Source organism: Impatiens glandulifera, chromosome 4 (assembly GCF_907164915.1).
Source record: "Impatiens glandulifera chromosome 4, dImpGla2.1, whole genome shotgun sequence".
In the NCBI taxonomy this organism is placed as follows: Eukaryota; Viridiplantae; Streptophyta; class Magnoliopsida; order Ericales; family Balsaminaceae; genus Impatiens; species Impatiens glandulifera.
Window position 1 is genome coordinate 50,760,832 of NC_061865.1, and position 22,338 is coordinate 50,783,169.

The 22,338-nt window shown below is 29.6% G+C and overlaps 1 protein-coding gene across 2 annotated transcripts; it reads right to left on the reverse strand.

The window, feature by feature from the left end:
* Positions 1-16,838: 16,838 nt before the first annotated feature.
* LOC124936513 (CASP-like protein 5B2) lies at positions 16,839-18,341 on the reverse strand. 2 transcript variants are annotated; one of them, XM_047477018.1, is made up of 4 exons: positions 18,221-18,341; positions 17,920-18,142; positions 17,323-17,455; positions 16,839-17,207 (listed from the first exon to the last, which is right to left on the reverse strand). In XM_047477018.1, the coding sequence occupies exons 2-4, from the start codon at positions 18,048-18,050 to the stop codon at positions 16,992-16,994; spliced, it is 480 nt and encodes a 159-aa protein (XP_047332974.1). In that variant the 5' UTR covers positions 18,051-18,142; positions 18,221-18,341; the 3' UTR covers positions 16,839-16,991. The 2 variants fall into 2 exon arrangements, with proteins under 2 accessions (XP_047332974.1, XP_047332973.1); XM_047477017.1 differs by having other exon boundaries at positions 17,920-18,315.
* Between the last annotated feature and the right edge of the window lie 3,997 nt (positions 18,342-22,338).

Here is a 22,338-nt window from a genome sequence, read left to right on the forward strand (position 1 = left end):
AAATATCAAATTTATATACAACAACAAAAATCCCTAATAATCAAAATTAAAACACTTTGATGAAGTATTAACTGTTTTTTAAAAAAAAAAACTTTGATGAAAACCTTTAATAAAAAAAAGACTGCTAATATATATCACCTACATGGTATTCCAAAAAAAATATGAATTTTTTATTGGTTAATAGTTGCTTTATATAGTGTTAGCTAATTTCTAAATTAAAATAAATAATAATAATAATAATAATAATATTAATCAAATGGAAAGAGGTTACATTTAAGAGTTTAATATCTCAATTCTCAAATATGTTTATCTTTTTTCATTTCTTTTTTATTTGGGCTTTTCCCATGTTGAATATTAGGGTCCACTACCTTTGTCACTAAAGATTTTACAATTTTTGGCCCACTATTTTAATATTTTTTTATAATTATTTTTTTAATGATAACAATAGTCAGTGGCGGACCTAAAGGGGGGCCTTGGGGCCCGGGCCTCCCCCAACCATAAAAGTTTTAAGATATTTTATATATATACTTATCAAATAAGATTTTGTTCTGCTGATTTTGGAGTTGACCTTTCATAATGGAGGTCAGTTGATCAAACCCTGCCTCCCACATTATTTTATAATAAATTAACACTTTCTTTTATAAAAAAATTAATTCATAATTATAGTATTCTAATTTCAAATATAATTTTATTAAAGTAAAATATTATTTTATATTTCTTAATTTTAAATTAGTTTTAAACTATTACAACAAATAAATGTATTTGTTAGATTTTATTTAGGGGCCTGTGATCGATTTTTTTAAAAAAAAAATATTTTTGATCAACTAGTTTGAAAATTCTGGACACTCTTTTAAAAAAAATTATTTTTTGAAAACGTGAGGGGAATTAATTTTAAAGTTTGAAGTTTTAAAATTAAGGCTTTATAGACAACTCCATATCTTACCTTCCCGTCGAATCTGGGAGAGATTGGGAGTTTTTTAATGGGAAGTATGTCATAGGCCTTTTTTTAACTTTTTTCATTAATTACTCTCACGACTAGAGAGTCGCCACCTAATTTTAAAAATTAGGAATTTAAGAGATTTGAGTTCGGCGTTTGGTTACGTGTGGGAAAGGGTTTTTTAGACACTATGTCCCACAACGCCTCTAGGGTCTCTACTAATTAGTTTTGGCCTTTTTTAAAACATTTTTTACGCTTTACATATTAGAACTTTTTCCATTTCAAGCATTAAAGGGTTTGCATAAAAAAAATAATAATAAATAAATAAATAAATAAAAATAAAAATAAAATAAATAAATAAATAAAATAAAATAAAATAATATAAAATAAAATTGTACAAAGAAAACAAATTGCTTTATTTTTATTTTTTTTACTTAGGCTCTTCAAAATAAAATGGCTCTAAAGTTTTATAGAACTTTATTAATAACATATCTGATTATTCAAATAATAATAATATAATAATAAAACTGTACAAAGAAAGAAAGTTATTTTTTATTATTATTATTTTTACTTAGAAAGTTTAATATTATATCTCATTATTCAAATAATAATAATATAATAATAATTACAAAATTATACAGAATTTTTTCAGGGTTCTTCAAATTTCAAAAGCCCTTAAAGTTTATACAAAGAAAACAATTTTTTTTTTTATTAAACTTTTTTAATTATATTATATTTATATGTTAGGTTTAAAATTTACATAAAACATACATAAATTAAAGACCTAAGTAATAATTATACATACAATCATATTATATAATAAAAGACCAAAAACAATCTTATTAAAGATCAAACTAAAGGTAGAGTCAAGAAGCTTACAAAGATGGTTGCTTTCTTGACTCAAGTGTATCAACTCTTTTTCTTCAAAAGGGGCAGCCTAAATTTCGGCTCTTGAAAATAATGTGAAAAAAAGTGCAATGTGAAAAGAGAGTGAAAAGTGAAGGTCGAAAGTTCAAGTCCCTTTGCTAGGGTGTTAAGAGGGGTATTTATAGGCAAAGCTATGAAACCCTAGGGCCCAAAGGCCCATTTAACAAACTTGACCGTTGGAAAGAAAACTATTTTAAACATTTACAAATGTTTAAAATAATGGAGCAATCTCCACTTGACATGTCACTAAATCAAGTTTTCAATCCAATGGGATTTAATCTTTATTCAATAATGATGTATTACTTGGTCATTTTAATTTTATAATTAAAAAATAACCAAGTCTTCAATCTTTTCTTCTACACACGTGTTGAAACTTTCTCTCTTGCCACTTCCTCCTCTTTTTTAGCAACTTCTTTTATTTTCTTTTGACCGCACATGATAGAATCTTTCATTTCAAGATTTGTAATTGTCACCATCAAGAAGATGACCGTTGCCTTCACCTAACTCTTTTAACATTTGATTTCATGGGTCGAATCTTGGGCATGGATCGGTCCATTAGTCGGGTGACCGGTCGGATCCGTCAATTGGATCCTTTCCTTGGCCTTACTTCGGGTTGATTTGCCTTTGATTTGGATCTTCCTATCTCTATTCACAAATCTGATCCGGATCTTGCATGTGGATCTTGGATTGACCCATTTCCCTTTATCCTACAAAAGAAATAAAATTAAAACAAACAATTAAAAAAAAGCAATTATAATATTATTAATTATTCCTATTTCTAAGGAACAATTATAATTATAATAAAATACTAACTAACTTAATCAAAATCAAAACAAACTAATCTAACAAACTAATCTAATTAAAAGAAAACAAAATACACCTAACAAAATTTTATAAAAAACGATAATATATATTTTGTAAATAATTTTTTTAATTTTTATTTTTTATAAATACCCAAGGTAATTAATTAAATAAAACCTTGAATATTTTAAGTATAATAACTTCTCTAAGTGTTGTAACATAGACAAATTACTACCTTAACTTTATTAAGAAATCCAAAATCAATTATTTTCAAAAACTCAATTGTTCTAAAAATAATCGTCTTTAATATAAATCATGCAATGAGTCCGTAAATGAATTCGAGAAAATTTTATAGACTCAGATTTATGAAAAGCATAAACTATAAAATTAGGTGTGAAAAATGAGTGTCTACAGAATGCCCCTCTTGGACAAAATTTGTAGAAAACACTCGGTTTAGAAAAATGCATGTCCAAGCTTGAAAATAGGCACTGCGTTTTGAAAACACCCAATTTATAGTTTATTTTTGGCTTCCTTGAATTAAAAGAGAACAAACCTGACGAGTCTCTCGGGAGACCCGTGTAATTTACCCTTCATTCTTCAAAGTCGGTTTATCATCCACTCGTTGACGATTCACCTTTGTTTAGAATATGCATCGCTCCTGGTTTATCGATCGTGTAGATCGAGCCTGGTGGTTTCGACCATATTTCTACACACCTCGCCTAGTCTTTGGATTGTACATGAGTACACATCTTGACTTAGTTTGCTGATTGTATTTTTTTAGCGAAACACTATTTAATCACAACTCTACTTATTGATTATTATAGATTTAAATATCGCTGGTCAGTTTAGCGAAATACTTTTTAATCACAATTCTGCTTAGTGACTATATGGATTTGAGTATCGCTGGTCAGTTTAGCGAAATACTATTTAATCACAATTCTGCTTAGTGATTATATAGATTTAAGTATCGCTGGTCAGTTTAGCGAAATACTATTTAATCACAATTCTGCTTAGTGATTATATAGATTTAAGTATTGCTGGTCAGTTTAGCGAATACTACTTAATCACAATTCTGCTTAGTGATTATGTAGATTTAAGTGCCGCTGGTCAGTTTAGCTAAACACTTTTTAATCACAATTCTGCTTAGTGATTATATGGATTTGAGTATCGCTGGTCAGTTTAGCGAAATACTATTTAATCACAATTCTGCTTAGTGATATAATAGATTTAAGTGCCGCTGGTCAGTTTAGCGAAACACTTTTTAATCACAATTCTGCTTAGTGATTATATGGATTTGAGTATCGCTGGTCAGTTTAGCGAAATACTTTTTAATCACAATTCTGATTAGTGATTAAGTTCGAAGTTAGACTTCCTTAATTTTTAAAGCACTAGCGTCTTCTTCAACGGTCTTGAAATACTTTCAAGAATCGGTTCCATACTTTCTTCCTTAGAGTGTGTCGAGAGGAAACCACATGTAATCGATGTTCTTCGAGATTCATGCTGTCACTTTTGGGGACTTGTCTTTCGCCGAGACGTTTTGCCCTGAGTTTTTCGAGGGATTTGTTCGCTCGAATGCTTAATCTTTCAACCACGCGTCATGAGGTTGAGCCTCTCTTCTCAAATTCGGAGGTCAGTGTGCTTAAGATTCTATGGCCTTGGGCTCTTTTATACTCAGGGTATATTTAATAGAATCGGTACATTCTTGTTCTTGCATTGGCAATTTAGACAAGAGTCTAGATGAACAACAAATGGTGATTTCAATATCTCAACCTCTACGAGTATTTTCTATTTTATTCGGCCTCTTTTCTTTATGACCGGGGTGTATCTGATAGATTCAAACACTTTGTTCTTGCTTAGCAATTAGATAGAATCTAAATGAACAACAATATTGTATTTCATATCTCAACCAACACAGTCTTTGTTTAATTGATTTTACTTTTCTTGAGGTCTTAGATCTTTGGCACTTGACCTCCAATTGAGACGAGACATCGCCTTTGTTGATGACATGGTTCCGAGTTTGGGCATTCATCTTTTTATGAGCTCTCTCTTAAACATCAGTAGTTTAAGCTTTCGTCTAGGCTCGAGGTAGATCCATTTGCGAAGCGCTTTACTCGGATTCCACAAGTTACATTAGTTCGTCAAGAGACATCCATTGGGGGAGAAACGTATTTTCCCGCATCCCTACTTATTTCTTGCACTCGCTCATCAGTTCGCTTGGCATTAGAAAAAACAAATCAGGGGTCTATCTTTTTTTTTTTTTATCTTCCACAAATGCCCCTAGTTTCGACACAGGAGGTTTGATTGTTTTGGATAGATTTGTGATCCCAATTTCTCGTTGGTTTTAACTCTTTGGGGATCTTTCAATCATTTCATTTTCATAAAATGCCCTTAGTGTCGATACAGGGTTTGATTTTTGAAAATGTTTAGGACCGGGCTCATACAAGCTGCCTACGTATCCCATAGCTAGGGGAATTCAGGTCCAACGTAGTTCCATGCACATGCTTGTGAAAAATGTTTGTGTATGTGTGAATGTTTTGAAAATCTTTTGAGATCATAAGTCGAAGAGAAAAATACTTTAGCTTTGGGCGTTATATTTTCTCAAGTGGGACTTTGTGAGGATCTTGTGGTCATTTTTATTTTAATAAAAATGCCCCTAGTGTTGACTAGGAGTTTTTGGTTTGGGAGCCAACTCAGAGTGTGATTAACTCCCTTTTTAATGTATATGCAATGAATGTATGCAATGTGATGTGAAATGAAATGTCTATCAATTTCTATCGATAATTGATAGTGGTGACCGCACCCTGGATGGGTTGCCTACGTACTCTCGAGAGAGATCAGGTCTGACGTAGTTCACAACTTATGAAGTTATGAACTTTGATGTATATGTAATGAATGCATGTAATGCGAAATGTCTATCAATTTTTGTCGATAATTGATAGTGGTGACCGCACCCTAAATGGGTTGCCTACGTACTCTCGAGAGAGATCATGTCTCACGTAGTTCACAACTTGTGAAGTTATGAACTTTGATGTATGTAATGAGCAATGAATGTATGTTATGTGAAATGAAATGTCTATCAACTTCTTTCGATAATTGATAGTGGTGACCGCACCCTGGATGGGTTGCCTACGTACTCTCGAGAGAGATCAGGTCTGACGTAGTTCACAACTTGTGAAGTTATGAACTTTGATGTATGTAATGAGCAATGAATGTATGTGATGTGTTGAAATATCTATCAACTTCTTTCGATAATTGATAGTGGTGACCGCACCCTGGATGGGTTGCCTACGTACTCTCGAGAGAGATCAGGTCTTACGTAGTTCACAACTTGTGAAGTTATGAACTTTGATGTATGGGATTCAACACGCATGCTTTAGATGAAGTATCTTTTGAGCATGTCGACATTGAAGGGTGCTGAGAGTTCTTCTCCATCCAAGGTGGTCAATCTCGTGGCGCCACCTGAAAAGACCTTCTTGACGAGGTAGGGTCCTTCCCATGCTGTTTGGAATTTCCCTCTAGGGTCTAGTATCCGTAAGTTCTTCTTTAGAACTAAATCGCCTTCTTGAATGTTCCTAGGTTTCACCTTCTTGTTGAAAGCTCTGGTCATTCTTCTTTGGTATGCTTGCGTGTGACATAATGCGTCTAACCTCTTGTCTTCCATAAGGGCTAGCTGATTGTACCGTGACTTACACCAATCTTCCTCCACTACTTGTGTCTCGAGTAAAACTCTTAAAGTAGGAACTTCGATTTTGATAGGTTGCACTGCATCCATTCCGTAGACCAATGCAAATGGCGTTTCTCCCGTTGACGTTCGAATGGTTGTTCTATATCCCCATAAAGCGTATGGAAGCTTCTCGTGCCAATCCTTGTATGTCTGAGTCATCTTCTTGATGATAGTGATGATGTTCTTGTTCGCTGCCTCTACTGCGCCGTTCGTTTGAGGACGATAAGGTGAGGATTTGTGATGTTCAATCATGTATTCATCTAGTACTTTGAGTACTTCTCCCCGGAAGTGTCCACCATTGTCTGAGATCAAAGCATGAGGAACTCCATAACGTGCAATGATGTTGTTTCGTATGAACTTGGCAACATGTGATGACTTGAGAACCTTATATGATTGAGCTTCGACCCACTTGGTGAAATAATCGATAGCCACCAGGATGAATTCGTGTCCGTTTGAAGCGTGAGGATAAATTTTCCCAATGATATCTATTCCCCATGTCGAGAATGGCCATGGTGAAGTCATGTTGTAAAGTAGAGATGCTGGGGTGTGCTTCAAGTTCGCGTAAACTTGACATTTATGACACTTTTTAACATATTCTACACATTCATGTTCCATATTCTGCCAATAATAGCCAAAGCGAAGGATCTTCTTAGCGAGTGCTGATCCGTTCATGTGTGGGCCACATGTTCCTGCATGTACTTCCTCCATGATCTGTGATGCTTGAGGTTGGTCGATGCATAACATGTTCTGACCGTCAAAGGAGCGTCGATATAGCTTTCCTGTGAGTAGCACATAGTTGGTTGCGTATTAGCGTAGAGCTCTCATCTCTTTCTTTTGGAAGTGTGAAAGATACTCTACATGCTCAACGTACTTCTGTAGAGGTTCGAACCAAGGTTTGGGCGCCACTTCGGTGTTGGCAATCGTCCTCTTCTCGAAGTCTCGTTTCCGTTTCTGACGAATCTTTAAAGGCTTGATTTTGATTCCTTCAGGGATTTGCGTCATGGCTGCTAACGTGGCCAAAGCGTATGCGAATCGATTTTGACTTCTCGGAGCATGTGTGAATGTTACATGTTCAAACTTTTCTATTAGAGTCGATAAGTGTTGATGGTAGGGTTTGAGGTTGTCTCCTTTGACTTGCCATTCACCATTAACTTGTGAAAAAGTTTGAGTCTCTTACTACTTCTAGACGTCTCGCTCCTTTTTCATGAGCAATCTTCAAGCTAGAGATGCATGTTTCATACTCTGCTTCATTGTTCGTCACTTGATATTCGAGCGTGACTGAGATTGTGTTGTATGTTCCCATATGATCGATGAGTAGTATTCTGATGTCATAACCTTGTTTTCCTGAAGCTCCATCGAATAATAGCTTCCAGGTTGTAGGGTTAATAGTCATCACTTCGTCATCTGGGAATGCTAACTCCTCTTCGTCTTCAACTTCGATTGGTTGGTCTGCGAGAAAATCTGCTACAACGCTCCCCTGGATAGATTTCTGAATTGTGTACACGATGTCATACTCTGATATCATCATCATCTACTTAGCTAATCTCGGAGACAAAAACGTTTTCTAGAATAAATAACGAATTGGATCGAGTCTTGATACTAACTTGACTGTGTGGGCTTGCATGTAATGCCTTAGCCTCTTAGTGACCCAAGCTAGAGCCCAACACACCTTTTCTACTGGCGAGTAATTAAGTTCGTAGCCCGTCATGCGCTTGCTTATGTAGTAGACTGCGACTTCCATCTTTTCCTCGTTTTCTTGGGCTAGTAGACTACCCATTGCGTTTTCCGTGACTGTTAAGTATATGATTAGCGGTACGCCTGGTCTTGGCGTCATCAGATTGGGAGGATTCTTGATGTATCCCTTTATCTTCTCGAATGCGTTCTAACAAGCGTCATCCCAAACGAATCTTTCATTTTTCCTTAAAAGTTTAAACAAAGGATCACATGTCATAGTCAACTTGTTTATGAATCGACTTATATACTGGATCTTTCCTAGAAAGCCTCGCACTTCTTTCTCGCTTCGTGGAGGTGGCATTGCCGTGATCGCTTCTATCTTGCTCGGATCAACCTCAATTCCTGTTTGCGTGATTAAGAAACCTAACATCTTTCTTGTTGTCACTCCAAATGTGCACTGCTTTGGGTTGAGCCTAAGTTGGAACTTCTTGATGCGTTGTAAGAATTTGTCAAGATTTTGGATGTGTCCTTCTCGATCTTTTTATTTGACAATCATATCGTCGACATAGACTTCTACCTCCTTGTGGATCATATCGTGAAGAATTATTGTGGCAGCTCATTGATACGTTGCTCTTGCGTTCTTCAGCCCGAAAGGCATGACTCGATAACAAAATGTTCCATCTTCTGTGATGAACGTTGTCTTCTCCTTGTCTTCTAGAGCCATCAGTACCTGGTTGTAGCCTAAGAATTCGTCCATGAATGATAGGAGTTGATTGCTTGCTGCATGATACACTAGCACGTTGATGTGTGGTAGTGGAAAGTTGTCTTTAGGGCTTGCTTTGTTGAGATCCCGATAGTTTACAGACACTCAGAACTTTCCATCTTTCTTTGCGACTGGGACTACATTGGCGATCCATTCTGGGTAATCTACCACTTCGAGAAATCCTGCGTCGAGCTGTTTCTGAACTTCCTCTTGAATCTTGTCCATGATGTCTGCCTTCATTCTTCGAAGCTTCTACTTTACCGGTTTTGCGTCTTCGTAAAGTGGTATACGGTGTTGGATGATTTCTAGATCAATGCCTGACACATCTTTATAAGACCATGCAAAGACGTCTTTGTTTGCTTTTAAAAGTTTAGTTAGATTTTCTCGTTCTAAATCATTTAAACTTTTTCCGATTAAAACAATTTGAGGATCTTCTTCTGTGTTAAGGTTTATTTCAATTGTTTCTTCTGCAACAAGTTCCTTAAGGCCTTCAACAATGACATCCCCAAGTCGTCTAATTTTCTACAAGGTGGAGCAGTAGTGGCACTCCTTGCTTGTGATGATTGTTGACTTTGTCTAGGAGAGAAATGGGTTCTCTTGATGAGCATTTTGTCCTTGACTTTGACGTGCTTGCATGGCTCTTGTTTTGAATAGATCTTTCTGCAGCTTTCCAACCGTCCATGAATGCCCTGCTTACCCTTTATCTTTCTTTTCGCAAGTTTTTCAGATTAAAGGGTTCGATTGTCGCATAAGTTTCGACTTCTGCTGTGAGGTCTTCAAGTTGTTGCCCCAATTGTATCAGTATATCACGAAGATCGTCTATCTTTAGATGAACTGACTCATTGAACCTTCTTGGTGGGTTAGTCATTGTAAATTATGGTGAATATGAGTATGTTGTATTCAAGAGAACAAAGTCAGTTCGAACACCTTTATCAAGTAAAACAAGCAATGCGTTGCTCGTATGCACATAATCCCTAACACGCGATAGACGCTCAATTTACCCATTCACATTGTAAAACATGTAGAAAAGGATGAGTAAAATAAGAATGAGTTATTTTATTAAAATCCTAAGTGTCATGGATAAAATCACAAACTCAAGTCATAAAATAAAATAAGAATAGAAAGCAAGCACCCCTCATCCTTTCGTTACAATGTCGCTCATGTATCTTCATAAGGAGATTTACATTTCAAGCATAAAGAAATCTAGTCTAAGTCTTCTAACCTTCAAGTCTTTTCGTCTTTCTTGATCTTCTTTGCGCCTTATGCATCTCTCTTTATTAGATCTTGCGCTTAAAATCTGGGTAGTAAAGACACAAAGAAAGAAAACTAGTTACATTAGATTCTTCTTTTAGCTTTTCTAGGTTTCCTCGATTTTACTCCTTTAAAAATATTAGGCTTAGTTTCAAAATTTCGAAATTGTTCACATGTTTCATGGCATTTTAAAACTTTGAATGGATAAACTGAGCGCCTAGAAATATCTATATGCATACATGTATTTATCATATATAGTAGTAAAGGGCTTCGTGACGTGGCTTTGTTGCTCGACAGGATGAGACGAGGCAACGGCTTGGTAGAATTGGCTTTTTGGATTTTTGTTCTAAAGTTGGAAATGGCTTAAGAGAGAGTTGTTCCACCGACAAGGATACTATCCCAAAAGGGATCTCTCGATGTAAGGGGAGTTCTCAATTGGACATCCCCCTCACCTCTATTTCAAAATCCCTCATTTTCAATAGTAGGAGATATTTGAAAAGAAGAGAGGGTTAATCCGGGTTTTTTCCTGTTGTTTTTATCAACTCTCAAATCACACAAAAGCCTTCAAGGCATGGGTTGAGGGTGTCATTCACATTGACTACCCTTAGCACATAAAATATAGATGTGTGAGCTTCATCCAATGATGTATACCCACACACCTCCACGTTGGAGCTCCAAGTCTCATGCAAATAATCAATTAATGTGAACATGGAGTATGAATTAAAGCGTAAGAAAGTTTAAATACTTGGCCAAAATTACTTTCAAGTCAAACGTCGAATGTCCCCAGCAGAGTCGCCAGAAAACTGTGATCGATTTTTTTAAAAAAAAAAATATTTTTGATCAACTAGTTTGAAAATTCTGGACACTCTTTTAAAAAAAATTATTTTTTGAAAACGTGAGGGGAATTAATTTTAAAGTTTGAAGTTTTAAAATTAAGGCTTTATAGACAACTCCATATCTTACCTTCCCGTCGAATCTGGGAGAGATTGGGAGTTTTTTAATGGGAAGTATGTCATAGGCCTTTTTTTAACTTTTTTCATTAATTACTCTCACGACTAGAGAGTCGCCACCTAATTTTAAAAATTAGGAATTTAAGAGATTTGAGTTCGGCGTTTGGTTACGTGTGGGAAAGGGTTTTTTAGACACTATGTCCCACAACGCCCCTAGGGTCTCTACTAATTAGTTTTGGCCTTTTTTAAAACATTTTTTACGCTTTACATATTAGAACTTTTTCCATTTCAAGCATTAAAGGGTTTGCATAAAAAAAATAATAATAAATAAATAAATAAATAAAAATAAAAATAAAATAAATAAATAAATAAAATAAAATAAAATAATATAAAATAAAATTGTACAAAGAAAACAAATTGCTTTATTTTTATTTTTTTTACTTAGGCTCTTCAAAATAAAATGGCTCTAAAGTTTTATAGAACTTTATTAATAACATATCTGATTATTCAAATAATAATAATATAATAATAAAACTGTACAAAGAAAGAAAGTTATTTTTTATTATTATTATTTTTACTTAGAAAGTTTAATATTATATCTCATTCTTCAAATAATAATAACATATCTGGTTCTTCAAATTTCAAAAGCCCTTAAAGTTTATACAAAGAAAACAATTTTTTTTTTTTATTAAACTTTTTTAATTATATTATATTTATATGTTAGGTTTAAAATTTACATAAAACATACATAAATTAAAGACCTAAGTAATAATTATACATACAATCATATTATATAATAAAAGACCAAAAACAATCTTATTAAAGATCAAACTAAAGGTAGAGTCAAGAAGCTTACAAAGATGGTTGCTTTCTTGACTCAAGTGTATCAACTCTTTTTCTTCAAAAGGGGCAGCCTAAATTTCGGCTCTTGAAAATAATGTGAAAAAAAGTGCAATGTGAAAAGAGAGTGAAAAGTGAAGGTCGAAAGTTCAAGTCCCTTTGCTAGGGTGTTAAGAGGGGTATTTATAGGCAAAGCTATGAAACCCTAGGGCCCAAAGGGAAAGAAAACTATTTTAAACATTTACAAATGTTTAAAATAATGGAGCAATCTCCACTTGACATGTCACTAAATCAAGTTTTCAATCCAATGGGATTTAATCTTTATTCAATAATGATGTATTACTTGGTCATTTTAATTTTATAATTAAAAAATAACCAAGTCTTCAATCTTTTCTTCTACACACGTGTGGAAACTTTCTCTCTTGCCACTTCCTCCTCTTTTTTAGCAACTTCTTTTATTTTCTTTTGACCGCACATGATAGAATCTTTCATTTCAAGATTTGTAATTGTCACCATCAAGAAGATGACCGTTGCCTTCACCTAACTCTTTTAACATTTGATTTCATGGGTCGAATCTTGGGCATGGATCGGTCCATTAGTCGGGTGACCGGTCGGATCCGTCAATTGGATCCTTTCCTTGGCCTTACTTCGGGTTGATTTGCCTTTGATTTGGATCTTCCTATCTCTATTCACAAATCTGATCCGGATCTTGCATGTGGATCTTGGATTGACCCATTTCCCTTTATCCTACAAAAGAAATAAAATTAAAACAAACAATTAAAAAAAAGCAATTATAATATTATTAATTATTCCTATTTCTAAGGAACAATTATAATTATAATAAAATACTAACTAACTTAATCAAAATCAAAACAAACTAATCTAACAAACTAATCTAATTAAAAGAAAACAAAATACACCTAACAAAATTTTATAAAAAACGATAATATATATTTTGTAAATAATTTTTTTAATTTTTATTTTTTATAAATACCCAAGGTAATTAATTAAATAAAACCTTGAATATTTTAAGTATAATAACTTCTCTAAGTGTTGTAACATAGACAAATTACTACCTTAACTTTATTAAGAAATCCAAAATCAATTATTTTCAAAAACTCAATTGTTCTAAAAATAATCGTCTTTAATATAAATCATGCAATGAGTCCGTAAATGAATTCGAGAAAATTTTATAGACTCAGATTTATGAAAAGCATAAACTATAAAATTAGGTGTGAAAAATGAGTGTCTACAGGGCCTAGGTTATGACACATATCTATTTTTAGTTATTTATTTTATGTAGGATATAGAATAATGGAGATGTTCTATAAACGAATTTTTACTTCTACATCACATGAGCAGTCTGAGTATTCTCAATCAATTAATGAGCCTACTAATGAGTCTAATGTTACTGATCAAATATACATGGTTAGAACATAACATATCAAAAGATACATCATTTTGTTTTTAGTGTTATCTTTTTAAGCCTTTAAATAGAAAAAACGTAGATGTTACCTTTATAGGAGATGGGTACAAAAATTGGAAAAGGGCATTACAAAGATTCAATCGACATCTGAGAACTTCAAATAGTTGTCATAATGAAGCTAGAAATCAATTTGAATCATTTCAAGATCAAAGACATAACATGAGAAACGTTTTACGTACACATGGTCGTGATATATAAATAAATTATCGCACCCGTTTAACGACAATGTTTGATGTAACACGCTTTCTATTGAGGCAAGGATTACCTTTTCGAGGACATGATGAGTCAAGTAGTTCATCAAATAAAAGTAATTTTTTTGAATTTATTGATTGATATAGTCAACGTAATGAAGATATTTTGTCTTTTTTTTGTACCGACTCATAGACAAGAATAATTTAGTAATTGTGCTTGTTAGTATTTTATAATTGTGCTTGTTAATATTTTTATGTAATTACCGAGTAAAAATTTAATTAAAAAATGCATTTATTTGATCGCCAAAAAAATGCTACGTTACTATGTATTTGGCCCCCGAGAAAATATTTCTGGGTCCGCCACTGACAATAGCCTTAGCTATAATCAAAAACTTTTTTTTATCAGGTTTATTTAAATAATTAATTCAATTAATCAAATATTATTTTACCTCTCTTTTTAATAATTACTCTATTTATTAATCAAAATAGTAAAATAAAATTTATTTTAAAAAGTAAATTCAATTTATCATTATATATTACATCTTCAAAATCATCCCAAATTATTAATTTTTAAATAATAGAAGTTGTTTGAAAAAACTAAATCCCAAAAAAAAAACCCCTTAATTTATGCCAAAACAAACAAAATTGTTGGTTTAGTTTATTTATGTATTAAAAAACAATTATTTTAGTATCTAAAATAATGATGACCAATTTCACACCCAAACGAGACCGAATACAAAAATAGTATTTTCAATCATATATAATAAATATTTGCCTAATCCAATCATTTATAATTATTTGGTATTATCTAACTCCTAATTTATAAACATTCATGTGTTAACATTAAAACCATTAAATGAATATCTTGGAGTTTGTTTATACTATATTGGCTATATGGCCAAACCACATACGATATGGTAAATTTAATAATTGGTCATATAATGTAAATATGAAAGTAAGGATATCATTATAATTTTATATATTAATGGTTTTTTTTCTTTTTTTAATAAGGATGTACGATGTTAAGTGTCAAATAAACAAAATTAAATAGGTAATATCACTAATATATTTATTTTTATATTATATAATAATTTTAAATTTATTTTGATAGTAACATAAATTTTCAATATATTATATAAAAATATTTTTGTATATAATTTCATAATACAAAATTTTATTTTTTTATAAATGAATATTATAGTCGGTGCCATATAAGAATTCTCCGAAACCGAACAAGACAAAATTTTAATAAAATAAATTCTCAAAATAAAATGTGGGCGGAAAATATTAATTACATTTACCACATATTTATCTATTGTCATCTATGTCTATGTTGTAGTAACTCAATTAGATGTTCTATATGCCTATAAAGAGCTTGTTTGAGGAAGGGGTTATTTGGATAAATCCTGGGTTTTGTCCAAATAACCCTTGTATGATAGAATTGATAAAAAACCAGTTTTTTTAAAATTTATACCAATTTTACCCTTTCTATATATATATATAATATTTTGTAAATGACATAATTTAATTTATATGAAATTAAATAAAATTTTAAAATATAATAAAATAAATATTAAAAAACTTTAAATATTTTAATATTATTATTAATAAAAAAAACTCTATTTATTTATATATTATAATTAATAATACTTTTTTTAAATAAAATAATTTTATTTATATTAAATTAAATTTTGAAATATAATAAAATAAATATTAAAAAACTATACATATATTAATATTAACTTTTATTAATAAAAAATAAAATTTTAATATATATATATATTATAATTAATAATACTTTTTTTAAATGAAATAATTTAATTTCTATTAAATTAAAATTTAAAATATAATAAAATAAATATTAAAAACTATACATATATTATATTAACTTTTATTAATATAAAAATAAAATTTTAAATAAATATTAATTTTATAAATTATTACTATTAAAATTTAAATATTATATGAGATAATATAATATGTTATAGTTTTATTTATATTATAAATTTATTTTAATTATTATAATTAATTAAAAAAATTAAATAAAATAGTTTCAATTGTCTATAATTATAATTTAAATGTCATTTAATTTTATTGTTATTATTTTCTTAAATTACATTATAATATTTTGATTTTATTAAATTAAAAAAAAATATTAACTTAAATTAATTAATATATTTATTTAGAATGAGTTTATATATATAAAAATAGAATAAATTTCTTTATAAATATTTAATTTATATGAGATATATTTATAAATTAATTAATATATGTTATTCAAATATATTAACTTTATTTTTTAGTATAATTATTTATTTATTTGAATTATTTAAATTTTAATAAGGTATGTTATAATTGAATTTATATTTTGATTTTATTTTTATTTGAGATAATTAATAAAATTATTTAAAATGAAATAATTTTATAATTTAATTTATATTAAAATATAAATAAATATTATATATATTAAAATAATTTTTTATTAATATAAAAATAAATATTTAAGTTGAGGGTAATTTGGGTATTTTAATTAATAAATAGATTGATTTGATTGATGATGAGATGGTTGGGTTTTGGGATAAAACCTGGGTTTTATCCCAAAAACCCAAAGATCAAACGAGGCCAAAGTTTCTTTGGACACATTAATTAAGTCTATTTGAATGAAGAGTTTTTGTTTATGAGTTTACTATAAAAATTGTTAATAATTTTTTTTTAATATAATTTTTATAAGTTAACTTAGATTAAATAATATTTTAAAATATAATATAATTAAACATATATTAATAAATTTGTTAACATTATATATAATAAATAACTTAATTTGCTTTCTCCTTATAGAGCATTCTTTATTTTAACCTCATCCTTTTATTTTATTTTAATTTATTTTTCTAGCTAAATATATATTCTGTTTTATTTAATTTGCATTTTTTTCAATTCTATATAACCTATTAACAAAATTTTAGTTTACTATTTGTTTTGTGATTTATTAAACATCAAATAAATTAATGATAAAAACATATATTTAATTATATAAGATTAATTTTATTATATAATTACATAACTAAATATTAAACCAAAACATAGGAAAAACAATTTACATGGTCTGAAGATAATTAAATTACGGTTTTATTTATTTAAATATTGATAATAATCGGAAAAATAACATAAAGTTAAAAATGTATGTAAGTTCATGAGTTCAAATATTCTGATGAGGTATAACCTATTGATCATCACACAATTTTGTTCCTCTTTGCAAACATATCAAATTATCATATGAAATAGCTTCTGATAATCTGTTCAAATCTTTCCACATTGTAGAAAATGAATCATTGGGACTTGATTCAATATCACCAATCCATACATGTATTGAATTATATATGATTAGAGTTACGACAAGTCTCACAAACCCGACAACCATCTAGTAATCTATCTATCTATCTATCTTTTTCAGTTTATCCAAAGCAAGGCATTAAGCCAAAACATGACACAAGAAGAGATAGCAATTAGAAACCAAGTTACGAATGCGAAAGCCACGGAAATCTGGTATCTTAAACAAGCAGTTTGCATTTGCGTATGGTGCTTGCAAAAACCCAAGTCTCCTGCATACAAAATCGCAATTCCAGCTGAAGAACATGCTGCAGCAAGCGATAAAGTAGCAGTCACCTGCAAACAAACAAACAAACAAATAGGAAACACTATTACTATAATCTAAACAGGAAACAAAACAAACAAACAAACAAACAATCAAACAAAAAGGAAAGTTCATTAGATAGATTACCCAATCGCCCACGACAAATAGACTCACAAGAACAGGACTATGAATGTCAATCTTTATCCACAAAGCATATCCATCCAAACCCGCAAGAACTAAACTCCACAGTAGCTGAAGTCCCATTGATGCAATTAAATAGCTGCAGCATTCAACCAATATTTTCAACAAAACTTTAAACACAAACAAACATGATCAATCACTCCAAATATAGTCACAAATCCCTTAACACAACAAACCCTCACTTCAATTCAAATCCTTGAATAATAAGAAGAATCAAACATAAGACACCTAAGTCAGTCAGGGTATAATTTGAGCTACCCACAAATGAACCCTCAATTCAATTTAGGTAATTTCATTAATGATTTGAATAATTTGATTCATCATAGGATAAGAAAAACCCAATATCAAACAAAGTCCAAGCCACTTTCAATCTAAGCTATCCAGGTAATCGACCCTTCTATTGATCATCTGAGAATCTTATGATGATCAAACTTCTTTGTTTTTATATCAATTTGGGACCAGAGAAATCTAATCTAAGAACTAACAGCTAGAAAGTACAAGAGTTTAAACAACATTTAGCTAGAGATTTGAGTGATTGATTACCAGAATGCAGTATAGCTAGTGAAATTCGCAGCCGATGTCATGACCCAAATGGAAGCAACAGCGAACAGACACTGGCTTATCCTCAAAAACAGACCGGTTTTCGTTCCTGGGCTCCCAAGTAAATCCTTCATCTCTCTATGGGTCTCTCAGATCGAAGAACCGATGAATGAATCTCAGATTCAATGCATTTCTCTTTTCAGAAAGTGGGAATCGATTCCGAAGACTGAGAGATATAGAAAGTGAGGAATAAAGTCAAATTGATCAAGTTGAATGTGGATAGAAATGACTAAAACTCACTTACAGTATCATTATCATCATCTTCACAAAGATTCCCTTAAAATGGGAAGAAATCGTTAGGTTAAAGAAAACCCAGAGAGAGCTTTACCAAACTCATCTAAGTCACGGAATACAGTAACTAATCCTAGACCTCACGAAAACAAACGGTCAATTTCTTCATTTTATAATCAAACAAAAACAGATGTTAAAAAGTTAAATACTACAAATATAAAATTATTGGTTTCACATTTATAACCTATACTAGTTTTCTACGTTAAAAAAAAAAAAAAAATTTTTTTTTTGAGAAAGCTGATTTCGATTACTTTTTGAAATGCACGAGTTAAGTCCATAACAATAACAAGCAAATTGTTTTCCCACCATCTCCAATATTCTTACCTCCCCTCACTCCTTAATTAACTCCAAAATTACTTATTTATCTCTATTATTTTTATATATTTAAATTTTTTATCTTATTTATATTTACTTATTTTATTTTATTTAATTATTAAATTTTTTATCATTAAATATAATTAATTAATTTTTAATATTTTTCTATTTTATTTATTTAATTAAAAATACAAAATATTATTATTTTTATATTATAATTATTTAAAATATATAAAATATTAAATTGTGTCTTGATTTAATAAAATATAAATATTTAATATTTAATTATATATATATATTAAAATACTTATTAAAACAATAGTTGAATGATTAAATTTTTTTTATAAATAAAATTATCAATTAAATAATAATTAATAATTAATCTAATCATAATATTTTAATTAATAATATTACCTATTAATACTTAGTCAAATTAAACATAATATTTTACTTAATAATGTTATATATTAATATTTAGTCAATAATAATTTTAATAATATTATTTATTAAATTAGTACACATTTCAATATTTAATATATTTTAAATAATTATAATATAAAATAAATAATATTTTGTATTTTTAATTAAATAAATAAAGTTTAAAAAATATTAAAAATTAATTAATTAATTATATTTAATAAAAAAACTTAATAATAAAATAAAATAAATAAAATAAGAAAGGTAATATATAAAAGTGATAAAGATAAATGAGTAATTTTATAATTAATTGAAGAGTAGAAGTGAAGAGTGAGAATATGGGAGAGGGTGAGAAAAACACCTCTCAACATGTAAACACACTTAATTATTTAATAAATGCAGAATTTGTCGCAGAATTTGTTGCTGAATTTGTTGAAACCCAGAATTTTTAGTGAGACTAGTAATATCCACCTATTGAATGACTTGGTTTGGAAAGCCAACTACGAAGTTTGAGATGGGGTTTGGACTATTTTTTTTTAATTACTTTACAAATAAGTTTTTAAATATTTTATTTAGGACTTATTCAAATAAAATAATATTCTGAATTATATTTTAAATAATATTCATTCGATGAAACTAGTCGTATTAACTTTTCAGTTTAAAAATAAATAAAAAAAACCTACAAACTATCTCATTTTAAGGAGCATTTCCTGATATTTGTCGGTTTTAGAGGAATGGTCAAAATTGGGTGAATGCCAAAATTAATAATTGAAATAGTATCATCGATCCAAACAGAAATAAATGAACAAATACTCAATTAGATTTACAAATAAATGCATTAAATACAAAATTAATGATTAAGACAAAATTGACATTTTTTTTGTTTTAGGAATATAGAACAATCAAGATCATTAATTACAAAAATTAACAGCTACACATAAATGTTAATGAATTGCAACATTAAGATAGAATTGTTTGTAAAAATCAATTTACCTTATATATGTTAGAAATTGATGTAAATAAATAAATCAAAAACATATGTTTTTTTTTTATAAAATATTAATTCTCATTAAGAATTACATATAAAAAAATAATAAAAATAACATTTATAAAAAAAATTATCAATTAAAAAATTCACAATAATATACTTTGTTAGAAATAACTCTAAAAACGAACTAATTTGAGTTTCTAAAAGAAAGATTGAAATTGAAACTGGTCGAACGAATCAATGAAACGGTGTCTCTGAAGAATCTCTATCAAATATTTTGAGAGACAATTAAAATTATTATTAGCGTAAGTAAGTAATGCCGGAAAATATTTTGTTTAATGATAATTGATCATTTATTTATTTATTTATTTATATATATATATATATATATGACCGAAATAATGAGAAGTTCATACAAATATAAGATATAAGAAAAAATCAATTTTAGTAATTCGTTATTGAAAAAATGAAAATTAATTACATGTCCGATTATTTTATTTCCTTTTTTGCTAAAATGGGGACGAACATATACTCGAGAAAATATTACCAACACAATTAAGGGTATGAGCTGCAAAACGATTCACCAACGGTTGAAAGTATTATTTATATTACAAAAATATTTAATTTTGTATAACGAATAAAAACAGGTGAACACATTTAAAAAAATTTAATTGTAATTTAAGAACTTGTTTTTACACAATATTACAGTTTGAAGTCTTAGTAAACATTTTAATGGAGAAAAAAAATATGCATGTGACAAATAGTAACAAAGAATAATTTACTTATGGAACTAATAAATCATAATCATTTTTAAAATAAAATATCTTTCTTTTTAATTTAACAAGTTAGGAGGATCCTACATTAGGACGTTTTATGAGAATAGAATATATTTATTAATTTCTAAAATAAATATATAAAAGTCTCTAATATAGTTTAACTTTATAGGACCTAACATTATTTTTTAGTTTGCAACTAATTAAGGCAATTCATGCACCAAACCAAATGAGATGCATTATAATGTGTGGCACCACTACAAGTTGGTAAAATATCTCAAATGTGATTGTGATTAGAATTAATAAATAGCCTTTTTATAAAGTTACATATTCATTAATCTATGACAAACAACAATGTCACAATCATCCACGATTGAATATATTGTTAGAGCAACGTTTAGAAATTAATTTGTTAGATTATTAGAAATACTCTCATTGGGAAGCAGCTCTTAGATTGGTAAAATATATCTTAAAGATACTCTATTCTCTGGTCTTTTTTATGGAGCTGCTAATCCTATGAAATTATAGGTTTATTGTGATGTTGATTGGGCTTCTTGTTTCGACTCACGAAAATCTTTTACTGGTTTTGGTATTTTCTTAGGTTAAGCGATAGCTGTTAGATGGTTACAAATTTATTTGTTAAATTGTTAGAAACTATGTTAGAATATATTTTATGTTTCTTAGTATACGTTAGAATTCTTGTCTTTAAATAACAGAAAATATATAATAGAACGATGTTACAAAGAAATTAAATAAAATACAATATATAAATAACGATATCACCAAATCTAAATGTTGATTCGAAGCATGTGTTAGACACATTTCCTTTAAAATAATTTCATCGTCTCTCGTTTGTGCTGGAGCTTATCGTAGATGTCTATCTCTCATGGTACAACGAATAGAGTAGTGATTCTGCACTGAAATCACTACTCATCGAATTTGACAAACGTACATGAACTATCACTTGGTTTCAACGGAAATATCGAGCAAAAACTCGAAGATTACTCACAAAATAAGGAGATGACTTTTGGAATTCTAGAGCAAGGATAGGACTTTTGGAATTCTAGAATGAGAAAGGATGAGATGATGTGTGAGTTTTAGATTAGAGAAGAAATATTTTATATTGTTAAAAAAGTTAAATCATTAAATAAAATCATCAATTACCTTAACGTTTTTTTCTTCATTGTAAAATAATTGTTTGTCAAAATAATTAAGGCATTTACAATTTATTTATTTTTTTGGGAAAAACGACTTAGCGTCATTTCATTAAAAATTCCCAAAAACGGAAAAAAAAAAACCCACGAGTTTAAGAGATTATTCTAGACAGACCTAGAATGATTTTGAAGTCGTAACATTCTAAATAAAAGCTAAAAAGCTAAAAACGTAAATGAATTATCTTATTACAATGTTTTCAATTCTAATAAGTTAAAAAAACGGTAAATTCCAGTTCCTGCAGATATTCCAGTTCTGCTCCGTGCTTGAAATTCTTCTCCACGTTCCCACGAGGGCGCTGCAATCCGATACAATATCTTTCCATAACTCTTCAACGCTCTTGCGGGTTCTGCCATATACCCTTGC

Coding starts and splice junctions, on each gene's coding strand:
- LOC124936513 (XM_047477018.1), bottom strand. CDS start 18,050: ATGAAGGATTTACTTGGGAGCCCAGGAACGAAAACCGGTCTGTTTTTG. Junction 17,456..17,919: donor ACTAGCTATACTGCATTCTG/GTAATCAATCAC, acceptor TGAATGCTGCAG/CTATTTAATTGCATCAATGG. Junction 17,208..17,322: donor TATTTGTCGTGGGCGATTGG/GTAATCTATCTA, acceptor GTTTGTTTGCAG/GTGACTGCTACTTTATCGCT.